This window comes from Brassica rapa, chromosome A04 (assembly GCF_000309985.2).
Source record: "Brassica rapa cultivar Chiifu-401-42 chromosome A04, CAAS_Brap_v3.01, whole genome shotgun sequence".
Lineage (NCBI taxonomy): Eukaryota > Viridiplantae > Streptophyta > Magnoliopsida > Brassicales > Brassicaceae > Brassica > Brassica rapa.
In genome coordinates, this window is record NC_024798.2 from 21,308,842 (window position 1) to 21,324,724 (window position 15,883).

Genomic DNA, 15,883 nt, shown 5'->3' on the forward strand with positions numbered 1-15,883 from the left:
GCAAAGATATGACCAGACTGAAAAGGGAATTAAAGGATGATAACATGGAAAAAATTAAAAACAAAATTCATGCATCTGCTAGTGAGGCTATTTGGATTCATTGCATGTATGTTGATGATTCGTTTTCCTTTCACCTCCCTTGACATAAAAGTTAAGAGTGAAAAAAAATTAATCATAACATAATTTTCTACTTCATGTCATTTTCAATATTTAATATCAATCAACTATTACCCATATTTTCTTATGATTCATTGAGATGTTGATTATTACTTGAATAATGTAAAGTTAAACACAGTAACAACGAGTTTTGGGAAACTAACAACGATTAGCATACTAGATGTGAAATACAACCACTTCATTGAGAGATCGGGGATGACTATTTGTTTTGATTGTGAGATCACCTTTCGAGGAAAACAGCATATAATTCATGTTATATTTGAAAATGAACAATTAATTGCTTCTAACTTTTCCTTAAAACATATTTTACTTACTTCAGCCATTATAAAAATGTCTCGAATTGTCAACCCTTTATTTTTTTGTATACCACTACATTTTTCTTGTGTGGATACATGCTAAAACGTGAAAACTAGTAAATAAAGCATTAGTAAAATAAATAACTTAAAGGAATAGTAGAAATAAGAATAAAAATGAAATGATGAATAAATATGGAGTAGGACCCGAGATGGCAAGCACTGTGGCTACTCTGTTGTGTGTTTACAATCTCATACTCCTCAAATTCTGTGTGCTTCTCTCCCTTCACTACTGCCCCTTCTAAAATCTAATACCATTCTTGTTTTATTTGTGACATCACCTTTCAAAGAAAAAAAATAGCATACCATTCCTGCTATATTTGAAAATGAACAATTATCTGCTTCTAATTTTTCCTTCAAGAAATTTTACTAACTTCAGTCATTATAAAATTTCTAGAATTAACGACCCTTTTTTGTACCACTACATCTTTCTTGTGTGTCTATATGCCAAAAATGTAAAAACCAAAAATAAAACAGTTCGCGGAAAAATAAAAAAAAGGATAAATATACATAAGATAAGAATGAAGATGAAATTATGAATAAATATGGAGGAGTAGGACCCGAGACTGCAAGCACGGTGGCTGCTTTCTTGAGTTTTAGAAGAGCCATCTTGTTTTATACCACAAAGGCCATCTAAACAACTTTCATGTAATTATTTTACCAAAAATATCTATGTAATATTACTTATGTATACCCACCAAAAGAAAATTTACTAAAAGTATGTATTACACAAGTAGTAAAGCAATATGTAGTCAAATGTGTAGTGTTTTTATTTATACCAACTACTAATCTCTTAACCTAATAATATTATAACATTCAAGCTATAAGATTTTGAAGTGATAATATCATTTCATTAGTTCATTCCCCTGTTCGAAACTACGCTAGGCGCTAGTCGGGCGGTAACTTCGGGCCTAGCGAATTACCGAAAAATCGGGGATTAAGCGGGATATACGCGGAGTCTAGTTTTTAATATTTTTTTATTTTATTTAATAATTAAAATTAAATATATAACTTAAATAACATTATAATGTGATAATTTATATACACTCAAATTTATATCAATAACTAACTTTAATAAAATCAATTTTAAAAAATATATATGTATATAAACAGGTCTAGACAATAAATAATGAATTAATTAGAGATTAGTTTTTGTACTTTTATTATAAGTATATGCGTATATATATTGACATATGCGTAAAACGTCAAAAAGTTGATGTCTCCAAGTGGTCAAGACCACTTCTATCACGCGTGGGCAACCTGAGTTTGATACCCCATCTGTGCAAAATATTTGTTTTCGCATTATAATGTTAAGGCACAAGAGTCCCACATCGGTTACACAAAAAAAAGGAAGAGAAATACGACTCTATATATATGTCTTCTACATGAGATGTGTTTGTTAAGATATCGGGCTTCAGTAAAGCCCAAAGATATCACTATTAAACAAAATTTTGGGCCGATTAGTTAGTTTGACGGGCCGACTAATCGCTTTGTGGGCCGATTAGTCTGTTTTTGGGCCGACTAACTGGTGTCCGATTTTATTGACTGATTTGGTCAAAATCGCAGCAGTAGTGGTCCGAGTAGCGACTAGGCGGACGCCTAAGCGACTAGGCGCCCGCGTTTTTGAACAGGGGTTCATTCTAGCATAAATTATTTTTTCCCAAGTCTGAAATATTTTAAAGTAATACAAGTCAAAGAAGACATATGTTCTGAATGTTTTTATCGTGGGGATTGATTCAGTGCATTGTTCCAACCTTTTGACTCCTCTAATCTCCATTTTTAATTATTATTTCTTTTGTCTTTGATCCCTTTCCTCGATCCAACCTCCTCCTACTGCTACAGTCTCTTACTTCACAGAAGCGTATAATAGATAAACAACTTCTAAAGTTCGGCGCAGCCGATTAGCACAACAGCAACTCATTTAATACGTTAAAACGCGTTTATTAAAAACGTGGTGCACGTTCAAAACGTTTTATTTCAATTCAAAGAACAAAAAGACAAGTAGCAACGTTCCAACCATCTTCATCACATCACATCACATCACATCATCTTGGCTTCTCTAGCAGCTAATCTCTTCTTCTTCTTCTTGACACTAGCTGACTTGTAACCACCTTTGCACGGTTTCCCCCACGGAGTAACCGACGTCCTTCCTCTGCTTCCACTACTTTTGCTTTTCCCTTCACCACCACCGTGTGGATGATCACAAGGATTCTTCGCCAGGCCTCTCACTTTCGGTCTTATCCCCAGCCACCTACTCTCTCCTGCTTTCCTCAGCTTCTTCTTCACTCCGCGAGACGGGTTTGAGACTTCACCAATCGTAGCACGGCAACTGGAGTTGATCCACCTTGTGTCCCCTGATGGAAGCTTTATCAAACACTTCCCTGAAGATGGCTCCTTAAGGATCTTGGCGTTTGTTCCTGCAGCTCGGACTAGCTTCGCGCCTTGTTTTGGATTCATCTCGATGTTGTTGATGATTGTTCCTATGCGGCATCATACCTAGTGGCATGGAACTTCCTATCATTGAGTTCATGTCCATGTGGAGCATCTTTTCTTTCATCTCTGCCACCAATGTTTTGTTCTGCGCATCAGCAAAACCTTCAAAAATACCAACAAACATTAGAGGCCTAGAAGTGACTTGTCACAAAGAAGTGCACCTAAAAAAAGACTATGGATTATAACACAAAAGCTAGATGAAAACTCAGGACTAACATATACGAATAATATATGAAAATGAAGGATCTCCTTAACCAAAAAAAATAAAAGAGCCTGATCCAAGAATTTGATATATAACCCTGCATCATATAATAACCACCAAAGAAATGGAACAGAAGACAAGAAACTCCCTGACATAATCATTTTCTCAACATTAGCCCTAATAAGAAACATATAGTTAGAAACTACACATCACATACTCAGGATCAAGAGCCTTTTAATATAATTCCATGCGTCGTATTTATTGTCAAGAGTTATAACTAGTACCTGTGGAGAAACTGCGAAATGCTGGACGAACAACACTGTTGAATAAAGAATAAGAAGACGAAGCTCGAGCTCTGCATAGCGCCACAATGGCCGACATTGGACTGATGTCACTGATCTGATCTAAACAGTGAAATAGGTAGGGTTTTTACAATCTCTAGCTCTGATCAAACAAGAGGAAGAGAGAAACTAAAATGGGTTCGGTTTCTTAAACCATGAGGGAAGCCTATCAATTTACAAAAATCGGTTCAGACCGTCCGGTCCGACCGTGACTCAGAAATACAATCCGTTTTTTTGCAATTATGGTTAATTTTCTTGTTTTATAGAAACTGAATCATTTGAGATTTGAAAACATCATTTTAGTTGAGGTCATGGGGAAAAATTATTTTTGTTCATACATCTAGGCTTGTCAAATTTGGTTAATTGGTCCAGTTTCAATAAATTGATTTTCGGCATAGTTTGGTACAAAATTTTGCCGAATTGAACCAAATAATTTTTTTTGTTCGATTTAGTTTGGTAATCGACTAGTACAATTTTTAAACCAAAATGTTTTGATGTTTGGTTAAGTTGTAGTTTAATTTAATTAGGCTGACAAAAAAAATTAGTTACAAATTCGGATAACTTCAAATCAAATCCGGTTACTTCAATTATTTTGGTTAGTTTGATTCAAATCGGTATGATTTTGCTAGAAAACATAATCAACCGGACCACACTGATATAGATAAGTCCAATAAAAAAGACATCACTACTCATAAGTCTGATCCAACAGTCATCAAAAGCACACACCAAACAAATCCTCAGTTTTTAACTTAAAACATTATTCTTAAAGATGGGAGTCTCAGTACTCAACACACTCACTCTCTTGAGCTCTTTCCCTTACTCCTGACAGAAAACAAAAATACTTCTGTAACCAAAACAATCATATAACACAATGCTCAATCTTATAAGCAGAAAGACAAGAAGAACATATACCAACCTCATCGTCATCATCATCATCTTCCTTCTTCAAACGAGTCTCACCACCTTCCTTAATAATAGGCAACTTCATAGCACCAAACGGCGTATCAACATCCACATTCCCTTTAATAGTATACCCCGTCCCTTTCCCACGTATCATATCCCAAAGCGCAGACCCAAAGTCCTTAGGCCTAAACGTCATCGGCACATTAACCAACCCGCTCCCGTTCTTATCAAGCTTAATAGAATCCGATATCTCAGCTTTCCCAATACTCACGTCGCACAGCCACACCTCGCAGTCAAGATCATTAAGCCCCAAGTCGAAGTCATTCATGTTCTCAAGCCTCACGTGCAAAATCGCCACGGTCTCTTCCATACCAAACTTCTGGAACTTAATCTTCTCCACGTCGACATTAGGCTTCTTGGGGATAGGGATCTCGCCGCGCTTCTCCAAGGGAAGCGTCAGCCTCCCTAGGACAGGCACGTCGACGATGAGGTCGACTTTGATCCTGTAAGGAATGATCATCCCGGGGTTGATGTCGTTGTAAGTGCTCTTGATGTCGTCGTAGATCAAGGTCAAGGGTATCTTCACGGTCTCTTCCCCGTGCGCCTTGATGGTTCCTGCGTCGGGGATGAGGCCGGAGACGAGCTTACGCCCGTCGCTCTCGACGAGGTAGTCGATGTCGATGAGAGGGATGGGGACAGGGTTGGGGTTCTTGACGAGGACGTCGACGACGATGTCGGCTCTCTCGAGGTTGATCTTGGGGATGTGGATGGCGGAGACGTCGGCGGTTGGTTTGCCGAAGCCGATGGTGCCTTCGATCTTTTCGCCGATGTCGTGGATGAAGTCTTTGACCTTGTCGAGGAAGCCTCCTTTGCCTTCTTCTTTTTCTTCCTCCTCCTTGTGGCCTCTGTCGACTATTTCAACTTTGTTCTCGGATGTAGACATAGCTGAGAAGAAGAAGCAAGGGGACATCATTACAACAACAAACAAAAAAAAAACGTCAAACCAAACAGCTTTCACCAGTTATTAAAGACTATATACTACATTCATGACATGACATGATCTGAGAATTTGGGACATTTTTTTAAGAATTTTTATAAAACTTTTTTTCCATTTTTTGTTGCTGTCGGAAAAAATAGAAGTCCAGCTCCAAGTAAATTAGGTACCGGAAGTGGAATGAAAGGAATGATCCATGAATATTGATATGTATGTTGCATAAAATATAATTTTGTACATATATATATTTTTTTCAAAGGGATGATAAACAAGCGCATTATTTTAAACTTAAATATAATTTTTTTTCGAATTAGTATAATCCTTCATAAACTTTTGAAAAGAAATATATATTCAAATCAAAAAAATTACATGTCCAAAATTTTAGAGATCAAGATCAGTATATCATTGGGCTTGACCAAAATCCGGTCCTGGCTACGTCATATTTCATTCACACAGACACAAGATCAAGAACAATCAGGACCAGATTTGGGTCAAACCTAACGAACTACTGGCTTTGATCTCTTAATTTTTTTTTACATTTTTTTTACATACGTTTCAGTCCATAAATTATGAAAATAATTTTTTTGTACAAAAGTATATTTAAGTCCATAAATTATGAAAATATTTTTTTTTTACAAAAGTATATTTATGATCTCAAATTTTCAGATTAGGACCCGAGAACAAGGCACGAAGACACAGTCAAAACATATAGAAATGAGAAAGGAAAAGACTATCTACCAAAAGAACTCGCAACACAGTAGATCTCATCAACTAGATGATAAAAGTCTATGAGACCGTGACAACACTTTATAATCCAATAGCCTCGAACACAAGATCATACATTGCATGTTCAATAATGGATCAGATCACGTGAACCAAGAAAACACGATCTAACGATCATAGGCGTTAGATCAAGCAAAAGGTCAAACAGATCGATAAGAAAAAAGTCATAATCAGCAAAACTTGATCTAAGCATCACCTTCTTCTAGATCAGATACAGATAAAAGGATCAACGCAAGAACAGATAACGATCAGAAGTGGATTTGAATATTTACCTAGAGAGAGTTGGATGAATGTGAGTCACAGAGAAACAAGAGAGTTGGTTTTGAAGAGTCACAGAATGATTGGAGTTTGTGTAATAAGGCTCATCCGTTGAACTATATCAACTAATAAATGTTGACGCGTCGTTCGCCTTGCCGACAAAACTACGTGTAAAGTCACTATTGGGCCATTGGCTTTTCTAAAGTCTATTCAATTGCATTTAGACACCTAGATTTCAAGATATTATCGCAATGAGAATCATATTTTCGATTGGTGCTGAGTAACCCACTCGTCCCCTAAAATCCAGAGGAACTATTTATTATTACACACGATTCAATCATTCAAAAACAAGACACGAAGCTTACAAAAAAAAGCGTTTAAATATTTTTCACTGAGGTAATAAAAGAAAACATTTTGACAAATCTTTTCAGGTACAAGTGTCGGAGATTGGATTGTAACCAACAAGTTCATCCATGGAACGAGTAGCTCCCTATTTCAGGTGGTGCTCAAACAAGGACGCCATCTCGAGCTGCAGAATAAAAAGGAGAGAACATTCAAGGACTTTGCATAAGATACAAGAACTCAAATGGTTGATAACATTATCAGAAACTTCTACATCTTGTTCTGAGAGTAAAGGATTGATGATAGTGATGATACTTACCGCCGTCAAAGCAGTTTCAGCTCCCTTGTTTCCAGCTTTGCCACCGGATCGATTCAGAGCCTGTAGTTTCAGATAGTTATTTATTTTATCCATTATGATGAATCAGCTACATATCATCAATTTTTGGCATTAACAAGAGCTAACCTGGTCCATGTCCTCGCATGTCAGTACACCAAATATGCATGGAACACCTGCACATTGGGAATCAAAAGTGTTACATCTACTACTGCAAAGCTAAACTTAATGTAAGAGAGACGACATCAACAGTGACTAAAACTAATTGATGGTGTGAGAATAATTGGAATAGTAGAACTAGATCTTTCTGTGTTTTTAAACAGTGATTACTACGTGTGTTTAAAAAATGCATATCACGCAAAAGATGATTGAGACAAACCTGAATTGATGCCAGCAGAGAGTACTCCAGATGCAGCAGAGTTGGCAACAGCATCATAATGAGTAGTATCTCCTCTTATCTAACACGCAACAAAGGACTCAAAGACTAAATCAAAAACCCAACTCTAAACATGTGTCAGCAACATAAAGCAAAGTACTTTCAGAGCAAGAATAATACCACAGCACCGATACATAAAACGGCATTGAATTTTCCTGACTTCCCAAGGTTTTGCGCAACAACACCTATCTCAAAGCTGCCAGGAACCCATATAACCTGATTGAAAAAGACTTTCACTAGCTTAAGCTTCATACAGATGCAAAGCTCCAATCTTTATCAATTACGATTAGATACCTCGATGTCTTCTTCTCTAACAGAGTACTTCTTGAAAGTCTCAATAGCTCCTTCCAATAGCAACTTCGTCACAACCTCATTGAAACGAGCAACAACCTTGAAGATAAAAACGAATCTATCAGAACTCAACAGATCCTCAAAAAGGTCAAGACTTTAACGAAAGGAAACAGAACACTCACGATGGCGAATCTAAGACCTTCTCCTCTGATAAGTGACCCAGTGACGTGGCGAACAGCAGCCGTCTGTAAGCGTAGCTCCTTCTCTACAGCGAGTGGTGACGCGAAACCTAACAAGAAAACCTCAACATCTTAAAGTATTGACCTTTAAGGAGACAGTGCGAGAAGGCAAAGCGTACCAGATGCGGATGAAGAGAACGATAAGCTATTAGATTTGATTACACAAGAGACTATTGACGATTGACGAGAAGGGAGATGATGACGTGTCGTCGGAGTTAGGCGGAGGGATGGCGGCGAAGCTAACGACTTCATTTTCGTTCCTCTGAGATGTGTGAGAGTGCTTGGAAGGATTGTTCTTATCGTTGGTTTAGCTATTTAATTAATTCCGGTTTAGTAATCAATCCAATGGTTTGGTTTAGAGATTTCCGGTTTGATAAGAAGGGGATGATGATAAACTATCCTCGGTTCATTTATTTTCTTGAATTGAACTATCCTCGGTTTAGCTATTTGATAAATTCCGGTTTAATAGTGAATCCAATAGTTAAGAGAATTCCGGTTTGATGATAAGGGATAAACTATCATTGGTTTAGCTATTTAATAAAATTCCGGTTTATTTACTGAATCCATTTGGTTTAGAGATTTCTTTTGATGAGAAACTTATCGTCGGTTTAGACAAAATCAAATGATTTGGTTTAGAGATTTCCGGTTTGATGAGAAAGGGACAAAACTAAGCCCTAAAGTCTTCACTCTCTCGCCGGTCGGAATATTCAGACAAAAGTGAAAGACTTTTAACCTTTTTTTTGTCTGCCGCAAAAAAAGAACAAAACTTTAGTCTTTTGGGAGAACAATAGGATATGGCTACGACTAACTGGTAACCATTTCGACTCTTTTGATCTTTAACTCTTTAAAAATGAATCTATTGAAATAAAACTTTGTATTGATCACAGGCTAATGTCGTCTCCGACTCCAAGTGTGTTCCTTCATCCCTCAGGGAGCCCTCGTCTCGCGTTTGCTTCTAGAAAGAACCAAACTTTAGTTAAACCCCGTGTTAGCTTTCTTACCAATGTCAAACGTCGTCTTCCGGTGGTTTTATCCATGACGGCGACGGAGGAGGGAGCCGTGAAGTCTGTTTTGCCTGGAAATGGCATATCCATCATGGTAGCTTTACATTAACTGTCTTATGGTTTTGGTTATTTGTTCGGTTACATTATCTCTTACACTTACAGGTGAATGGATGCACTGGCAAAATGGGGAAAGCTGTAATCAAAGCAGCAGACTCTGCAGGAGTCAACATAGTTCCCACTTCCTTTGGATCTGCTTCCGAGGCCGGGCAGACCGTTGAGGTCTGTGGGAAAGAGATCACCGTGCACGGTCCCACAGAGAGACAAGAGGTTCTTTCCTCAGTGTTTGAGAAGCATCCTGAGCTCATTGTTGTCGACTACACTATTCCCACTGCAGTCAATGGTTAACCTCTCTCTCATTCTTGAAAAAAAAACTGGTTCTGATTGAGTGATGTAATGTTTTAGATAACGCGGAGCTGTATAGCAAAGTGGATGTTCCTTTTGTAATGGGAACAACTGGTGGAGACAGGGGGAAACTGTATGAGGCTGTTGAAAAGGCAAGGATCTATGCTGTGATCTCCCCACAGATGGGTAAACAGGTTGTTGCGTTTCTTGCGGCTATGGAGATTATGGCTGAGCAGTTTCCAGGAGCCTTTTCTGGTTACTCCTTGGAGGTATACATTTTTTTTTATATTGTTTCTTCTTGCTACGTTTAATCTACAGCCAATGTGTATGTATGTGTGTAGGTGATGGAGTCTCATCAAGCTAGTAAGTTGGATGCGTCCGGGACAGCAAAGGCTGTCATCTCTTGCTTCCAGGAACTAGGAGTGTCTTACGACATGGATCAGGTTCATTGCTTGTAAACAACTTTGATCTCTGAATATGAGTTTTCTTTGTATACAACATTTTTTTTGTGTGTGTGTGTGTGGTTAGATACAATTGATTAGGGATCCTAAGGAGCAAGTTGAGATGGTTGGGGTTCCGGAAGAGCATGTCTCTGGCCATGCTTTTCATCTCTATCACTTGACATCACCTGATGAAACGTAAAGACATCATTATATAACTTTGTGTCTCTATTGTGAAAGTGTGTATGTTCCTTAACTAGCTCACTTTTCTTTTGTAGTGTCTCCTTTGAGTTCCAGCATAATGTCTGTGGCAGATCGATATACGCTGAGGGTACTGTTGATGCGGTGCTTTTCCTTGCCAAAAAGGTTCTATAGATTACTCAGCTATCTTATTAGTCTCCCACCTTTGTCTAAAATATGCTAATTGTTATTTCAATACTTTTTATGAAATGTAGATTCGGTTGAAAGCAGACCAGAGAATCTACAACATGATCGATGTTTTGAGAGAGGGAAACATGCGCTGAGCTTCCAAGTTTTGTCCACATGGTGGTTTTAGAAGAGCTGAGATAGATTTACCAAGTCATCAGCTGTGAAGTTAGATGTATGGTTACCACTTGTTCTTCTTTCTTTCAGACCAGCTTTTGAAACTACTAGGCGTTGTTTTCAATTACATAACTGGTGCTCTGTAGCTCTTTTGGTCTATTTAAGAACTTTCCGTTGTATTGTTCATGTTAACCTCTTTACCATCAAGGTTACTCTCCTTTTTGAATCATTGAACATTTTCTTAGTGCTTAAACTTGGATTGAATCCGATATCAAACTCTAAAGACAAGTGTTTCTTAAGAACAAAAACAACAATAGAGATTACAAGATTGCAATACATTAATCTCTCTATGTCTAGCTCTTTCTTATAACACAAAACCATATTAACTTTAACCACGACCTCTATTTATAACACAATCACATATTAACTTTCTTATTCCCTATTGTCTTTGTAAAAGGCATTAACTGACGACTAAACGAAGAAATGGAAATAACTAAACTTTCTTCTTTGTGCAGAAGTTGGGAGCTGAACATGGAGTTGGACCTTACAGAGAATTGGGCCCAAGTTAGTTGGGCCATCTACAATCAAGGAATTTAACGACAATCTACAACATTTTTTTGTTCAACCATGAAAGTGTTTCAAATTTTTTACAGTGAATAAAAAACAATAAATTATCTTGGTTCACTAAAAAATATATATATATATATTTATCTTTTTACAACGTTAGTATTTTACTGGGTTGTGTGCAACGGGTAGATTTTGCTTTCAAAGTTTTTACAGTGAATAAAAAACAATAAATTATCTTGGTTCACTAAAAACAAAACAAAATAAAAATATTTATCTTTTTACAACTTGTTAGTATTTTATTGGGTTGTGTGAGGCAACGGGTAGATTTTGGTTTCAAATTTTTTACAGTGAATAAAAAACAATAAATCATCTTGGAAAACAAAATAAAAATATTTATTTTTTTACAACGTTAGTATTTTTATTGGGCTGTGTGAGGCAACGGGTAGATTTTGCTATTTTCATTTACTTTTTTTTTGTTTATTTGTTATCGCACGCTCAGCTACTCTCTATAAATAGTTTGGTGTTACAGAAGGAAATACTCCAACAACAACAAAACAACAACTAGAGAAAACGTTAGAGAGAGAACTAAAGAAACTACTTGTCCCATAATCTCTCCTGTGTGAGTGAGAGATCTTCTAGTTAATGGCTTTTCCTTGTTCTTGTTCTGTATGGGGCTTTCATTCTTCTTATTCTTGGGTTCGTCGATTCCGGTTTGCCTCTCGGGGGAGTTTCAAATCTTGTTTTCGGTGGTTTTGGGTGTGGTGATGTTTCACTACTTGTTTCCAGCTTCATCCGAGTTCGATTTTGCTGCTCTTTGCTGTTGATTAAGGTTGTCTGGTCTCCGTTTGAGGTCCGGTTTCGGTCTTGTTGTGTGAGGTTGTGATGGTGGATTCAGTCTCAGGTACTTGTGTCTGCCTCCTCGTATGGTCTGCTCTGCGACGAGGTGAGCCCGTCAATGTCTGATTCTTTCTTTCTTTTTTGAACTACTGTCTCATTCTTTCTATTATTGTCAAAAAAACGTGATGATAATGTCATGCCTTGTTGTAGGTTGCCAATATTGGATCACTCATCACTGTCAGCGCCGTTGTTTGTTTTCTCCATCCGAAACTGATTTGAACGGTATGATCTTCTTTAATAATCATAAACTTTCAAAACCTTTTTTTTCACAATAATTTTTTTTTTGTGAAAAGAAAACTTTCAAAAATTTTAGGTGGAAAATTCTGCATTACTTTACTGATAATGAAAACTTAATGTATAATTTGTGGAAAAACAAATTAAACGTTACATCCGGTCTTAATTGATAGTTAGCGATTGTATATATTATTATAGTGAGCCCACCGTCGATGTCTGATTCTTTCCTTTTTTTTGAACTACTGTCTGATTCTTTCTATTATTGTCAAAAAAACGTGATGATAAAATGTCTGCCTTGTTGTAGGTTGCCAATACTGGATCACTGATAAAATTGGATTCCATCGATTTCGTCTCGCCAAGTCATTGACGTCGTCAGTCATCACTGTCAGGGCCGTCGTTTGTTTTCTCCATCCGAAACTGATTTGCACATTTGCACGGTATGATCTTCTTTACTAATGATCTTCTTTACTAATCATAATTAACTGTCAAAACATTTTGTCACAACAGTTTTTTTATAGATAGAAAACTTTCAAAAAATTTAGGTGGAAAATTATGTATTACTTAACTGATAATAAAAACTTAATGTATAATTTGTGAAAAAACAAATTAGACGTTTGTGAAAAAACAAATTAAACGTAATTGATAGTTAGAGATTGTATATATTTTTTATTGTCTCTACATTTTTGATCATTTAGTTCTCCTAATCAATCTCGTAATAAAGTAATTTTCCACCTCTCGTATTTTCAAGTTTTATTTTTGAGGATAAAATCTATATTACTTGATTGATAATGAAAATTTATGTGTAGTTTGTGAAAACAAATTAAGCGTTACATCCGGTCATTTGAGATTCCGTCTCGTTTGTGAAAACAAACTAAACGAATGATGGTTAGCGATTGTATATGTTTTTTTGGTTGACACTTATGATCACTGAGTTTTTCATTATTAATCTCGTAACAGAACGTTTGACCTCCCGTGTTTTCCTAAAAAATCAATGTTTTTTTTTTTCGCTTTCATGTTTGATCTGCCTAAAATTCTTTTGTACTTTGCCTCTTTAAAAAATTGTTTCCTGTGAGAGGGGACTATAGAAGTCTTGTTTACTGTGAGAAGATGCAACAGGGATACAACAACCATCTTCCACGGGCTTTGGTTTGGAGTACTCTCATTCTAGACAAACATGTTTCAAGAACTGAATGTGCGGTGAATAAATAGCACAGAATGCAGAGTTCCTTTGTTTTAGTGTCATTATTGTGGATGTTGTTGTACTCAAGTTAGTCTCAAAATCTCTCTTTTGTTAGACCGTTTGAGTGTATTGCATCATCCTGATGCCTGAGTCAGGACACATTCTCTTTACCATTTGTCTTTGTGGATCCAATCTTGTATGCTTCATTTAGTGCTTCTTTCTTCCTCTGATTCATCTTGTGTGTCTGGTTGAATCAACCACACAAGAGAAAAACTGAATGCAGTTTTCCTTCACATCACTTTCATCTGCAAGGAATAATCTTAGCATGCACAAAGCTGCGTATATAATAACGGGTGTTTTTCAAAACCAACCCATATTTTCAAGTCAAACCCAAAACCAACCCTCTTTTTTTTGTCCATACTATTCATCAATAAAATTTTCATACTATCCTTATGTTTTTGAATTATTCACAAAATTGCCATTTTTATTTATTTTTTTATTAATTTCGAAATTAACAAAAAATCAAATACACCCTAACCATTTCTTCTTATTTACAAAAATGCCATCATCATCAATTTTTCCAACCACCATTTTTGAGCTCTAAAGCTCTAGAATTCAATTTTCAACCACTTTTTTTCTCATTATAACCCAAAAAACTTCATTTCCTCTCATCTCCTCTATATTTCCATCTAAAAAACTCTCATAACTATCATTTTCATAATCACAAACTTCATATTTTCGAGTTTCTTCATTAGTGAATCGTTAAAGATGCTTCTTTTTGCTCATATTTGGAGTTTGGACGGTTGAAAAGGTTGGAAACGAGCTTTACACATGAAAAATGTAACTATTTACATGGTTTTTGTTCTTTTTCAGATCTGTGTCGCGACGGTAAACTGTTTTGTATGTCTACACCTCCGTGTAGACTTACGATGCAGTCTATTTGTCAACGCACGGGTTAGTTTTGCAATTGACCAGACAAATTTTTTTTCTAACGCAGACTTCCCCAGTAGTCTCCGTCTTTACCTTTGACAACAAAAATAAAATTTTCGGTAGACTTACTAAGACGTCTACCTAAAAGAGGTTAGTTTTTCATTTGACCGAACTTTTGACTTTTCAAAATAGACTTCAACGGAAGTCTACAAAATGTAGACTGCCAACGAAGTCTATAAAATGTCAGTTTTGCATTTGACCAAAACTTTGACTTCGTGGAATATGTTAGTTTTGTGTTTGACCAAAAAGTTTAAAAAGCAATCAAAAATTTATTAAATTGTAGACTTCATATGCAGTCTTCTTATCTTAAAAAAAAATGTAGACTGCGTATAAAGTCTACTTTTTAATTTTGGTCAAATGCAAAACCAACCCGTCGAATTTGAGAGTAGACTTCACAAGAAGTCTACACACCTGTAGACGTTCATTTTAATCTACTGATTTGAAGTCAAACTTGGTCAATTGCAAAACTAACCTCTTTCAAAAAAATTCAAACATGTAGACTGCATATGAAGTCTAGTTCTGAAAGTCAAATCTTGGATGAATTCTGGTCAATTGCAAAAAGTAACCTTTTTAAATTGTAGACTGAAATGAAAGTCTACATGTACAAAATTACAACTTTTATTCAACTATAGAAAGCAACCCGTAAAATGGTCAATTGCAAAAACCAACCCAAAGAGTAGACCTATTTGACAGTCTACGTCTGTAAACTGAAAAGAACGTCAACATCTTCAGAGACTAAATATTAAGTCTTCATAGAAAAATCTATAAAAATGTGAATTTGTGTATTATTCATTAAATTTTTTCTAGTTTTTTTGTTTGACAGTGTGTATTAGTTAATCCTAATGGGTTTGAGTGATTTTGAAAATAATTTTTTTTTTATAATTATGAAGGTATAATTCATTTGATTTGACAATGTTGTTAGCTAATAATTGTAGACGTATTTCTAAGTCTTCGTTTATAGTTTTGCTAGTAAGGCTGAGCTTGTTTCAAAGCTGAAGTCGGTGACTGTGGAATATAATTTTACATTTTCAGCATATAAGACAACAAAAACTCTGTATGTGGCTAAGTGTCGTGTTCAAGGATGCGGTTGGAAACTTAGAGCGAGTGTGAAGTATGGGCCAAAGACATTTTGGGTGACAAAATATTCGAAAAGGATGAAGAATCGGAAAGGTTGAAGAATGTTCCTTGTGCATGATGGCTGTACACATAGTAAACTTCTTGAAATGACACAAGAAGATTATGATCTGGACAACAAAATTGAGAAGATGGTGCTAACCTATTCCTTACCAAACATCATTTAAAACAAATGACTCCGATTAGGAATATACTCCTCTTATGCCTGCCACGAATAATCGACAAGTACGGAACTTGATCGAGTTATCTAAGACACACTTTGTATGCCTTTGTGTATCAAGCCTGCGCCAATACACTAAAAAAATTTGGATTGACTATATGTTAAATAATAAGTGTAGACGTTTTT

At 36.2% G+C, this 15,883-nt stretch overlaps 3 protein-coding genes, 1 long non-coding RNA gene and 1 pseudogene across 6 annotated transcripts; 2 read left to right on the forward strand and 3 right to left on the reverse strand.

Moving 5' to 3' along the window:
- Nucleotides 1-84: 84 nt before the first annotated feature.
- LOC108871667 lies at nucleotides 85-3,977 on the reverse strand (annotated as a pseudogene).
- A 224-nt stretch (nucleotides 3,978-4,201) lies between these two features.
- Nucleotides 4,202-6,707, reverse strand: LOC103866119. Of its 2 annotated transcripts, none has more exons than XM_033290164.1 (3): nucleotides 6,519-6,707; nucleotides 4,484-5,414; nucleotides 4,202-4,392 (listed from the first exon to the last, which is right to left on the reverse strand). In XM_033290164.1, exons 2-3 carry the CDS (start codon nucleotides 5,410-5,412, stop codon nucleotides 4,383-4,385), a joined length of 939 nt encoding a protein of 312 aa, XP_033146055.1. In that variant the 5' UTR covers nucleotides 5,413-5,414; nucleotides 6,519-6,707; the 3' UTR covers nucleotides 4,202-4,382. The 2 variants fall into 2 exon arrangements, with proteins under 2 accessions (XP_033146055.1, XP_009142241.1); XM_009143993.2 differs by having other exon boundaries at nucleotides 4,202-4,388; nucleotides 4,483-5,414; nucleotides 6,519-6,706.
- Nucleotides 5,421-6,277, forward strand: LOC117133600. Its single transcript, XR_004457494.1, has 2 exons — nucleotides 5,421-5,592; nucleotides 5,805-6,277. It is a non-coding gene; the product is annotated as an uncharacterized LOC117133600 (long non-coding RNA).
- A 49-nt stretch (nucleotides 6,708-6,756) lies between the features above and the next one.
- On the reverse strand, nucleotides 6,757-8,477 carry LOC103866118 (6,7-dimethyl-8-ribityllumazine synthase, chloroplastic). Its single transcript, XM_009143992.3, has 8 exons — nucleotides 8,266-8,477; nucleotides 8,090-8,196; nucleotides 7,911-8,006; nucleotides 7,737-7,832; nucleotides 7,560-7,638; nucleotides 7,310-7,356; nucleotides 7,166-7,225; nucleotides 6,757-7,033 (listed from the first exon to the last, which is right to left on the reverse strand). The coding sequence occupies exons 1-8, from the start codon at nucleotides 8,396-8,398 to the stop codon at nucleotides 6,995-6,997; spliced, it is 657 nt and encodes a 218-aa protein (XP_009142240.1). The 5' UTR covers nucleotides 8,399-8,477; the 3' UTR covers nucleotides 6,757-6,994.
- Nucleotides 8,478-8,801: 324 nt separating this feature from the next.
- LOC103866117 (4-hydroxy-tetrahydrodipicolinate reductase 1, chloroplastic) lies at nucleotides 8,802-10,782 on the forward strand. Of its 2 annotated transcripts, XR_004457486.1 has the most exons (9): nucleotides 8,802-8,957; nucleotides 9,034-9,244; nucleotides 9,313-9,550; nucleotides 9,613-9,821; nucleotides 9,894-9,995; nucleotides 10,081-10,190; nucleotides 10,271-10,358; nucleotides 10,448-10,607; nucleotides 10,675-10,782. XR_004457486.1 is itself a non-coding variant. In XM_009143991.3 (8 exons), the coding sequence occupies exons 1-8, from the start codon at nucleotides 8,941-8,943 to the stop codon at nucleotides 10,514-10,516; spliced, it is 1,044 nt and encodes a 347-aa protein (XP_009142239.1). In that variant the 5' UTR covers nucleotides 8,802-8,940; the 3' UTR covers nucleotides 10,517-10,764. The 2 variants fall into 2 exon arrangements, 1 of the variants encoding a protein (XP_009142239.1); XM_009143991.3 differs by having other exon boundaries at nucleotides 10,448-10,764.
- Nucleotides 10,783-15,883: the final 5,101 nt, after the last annotated feature.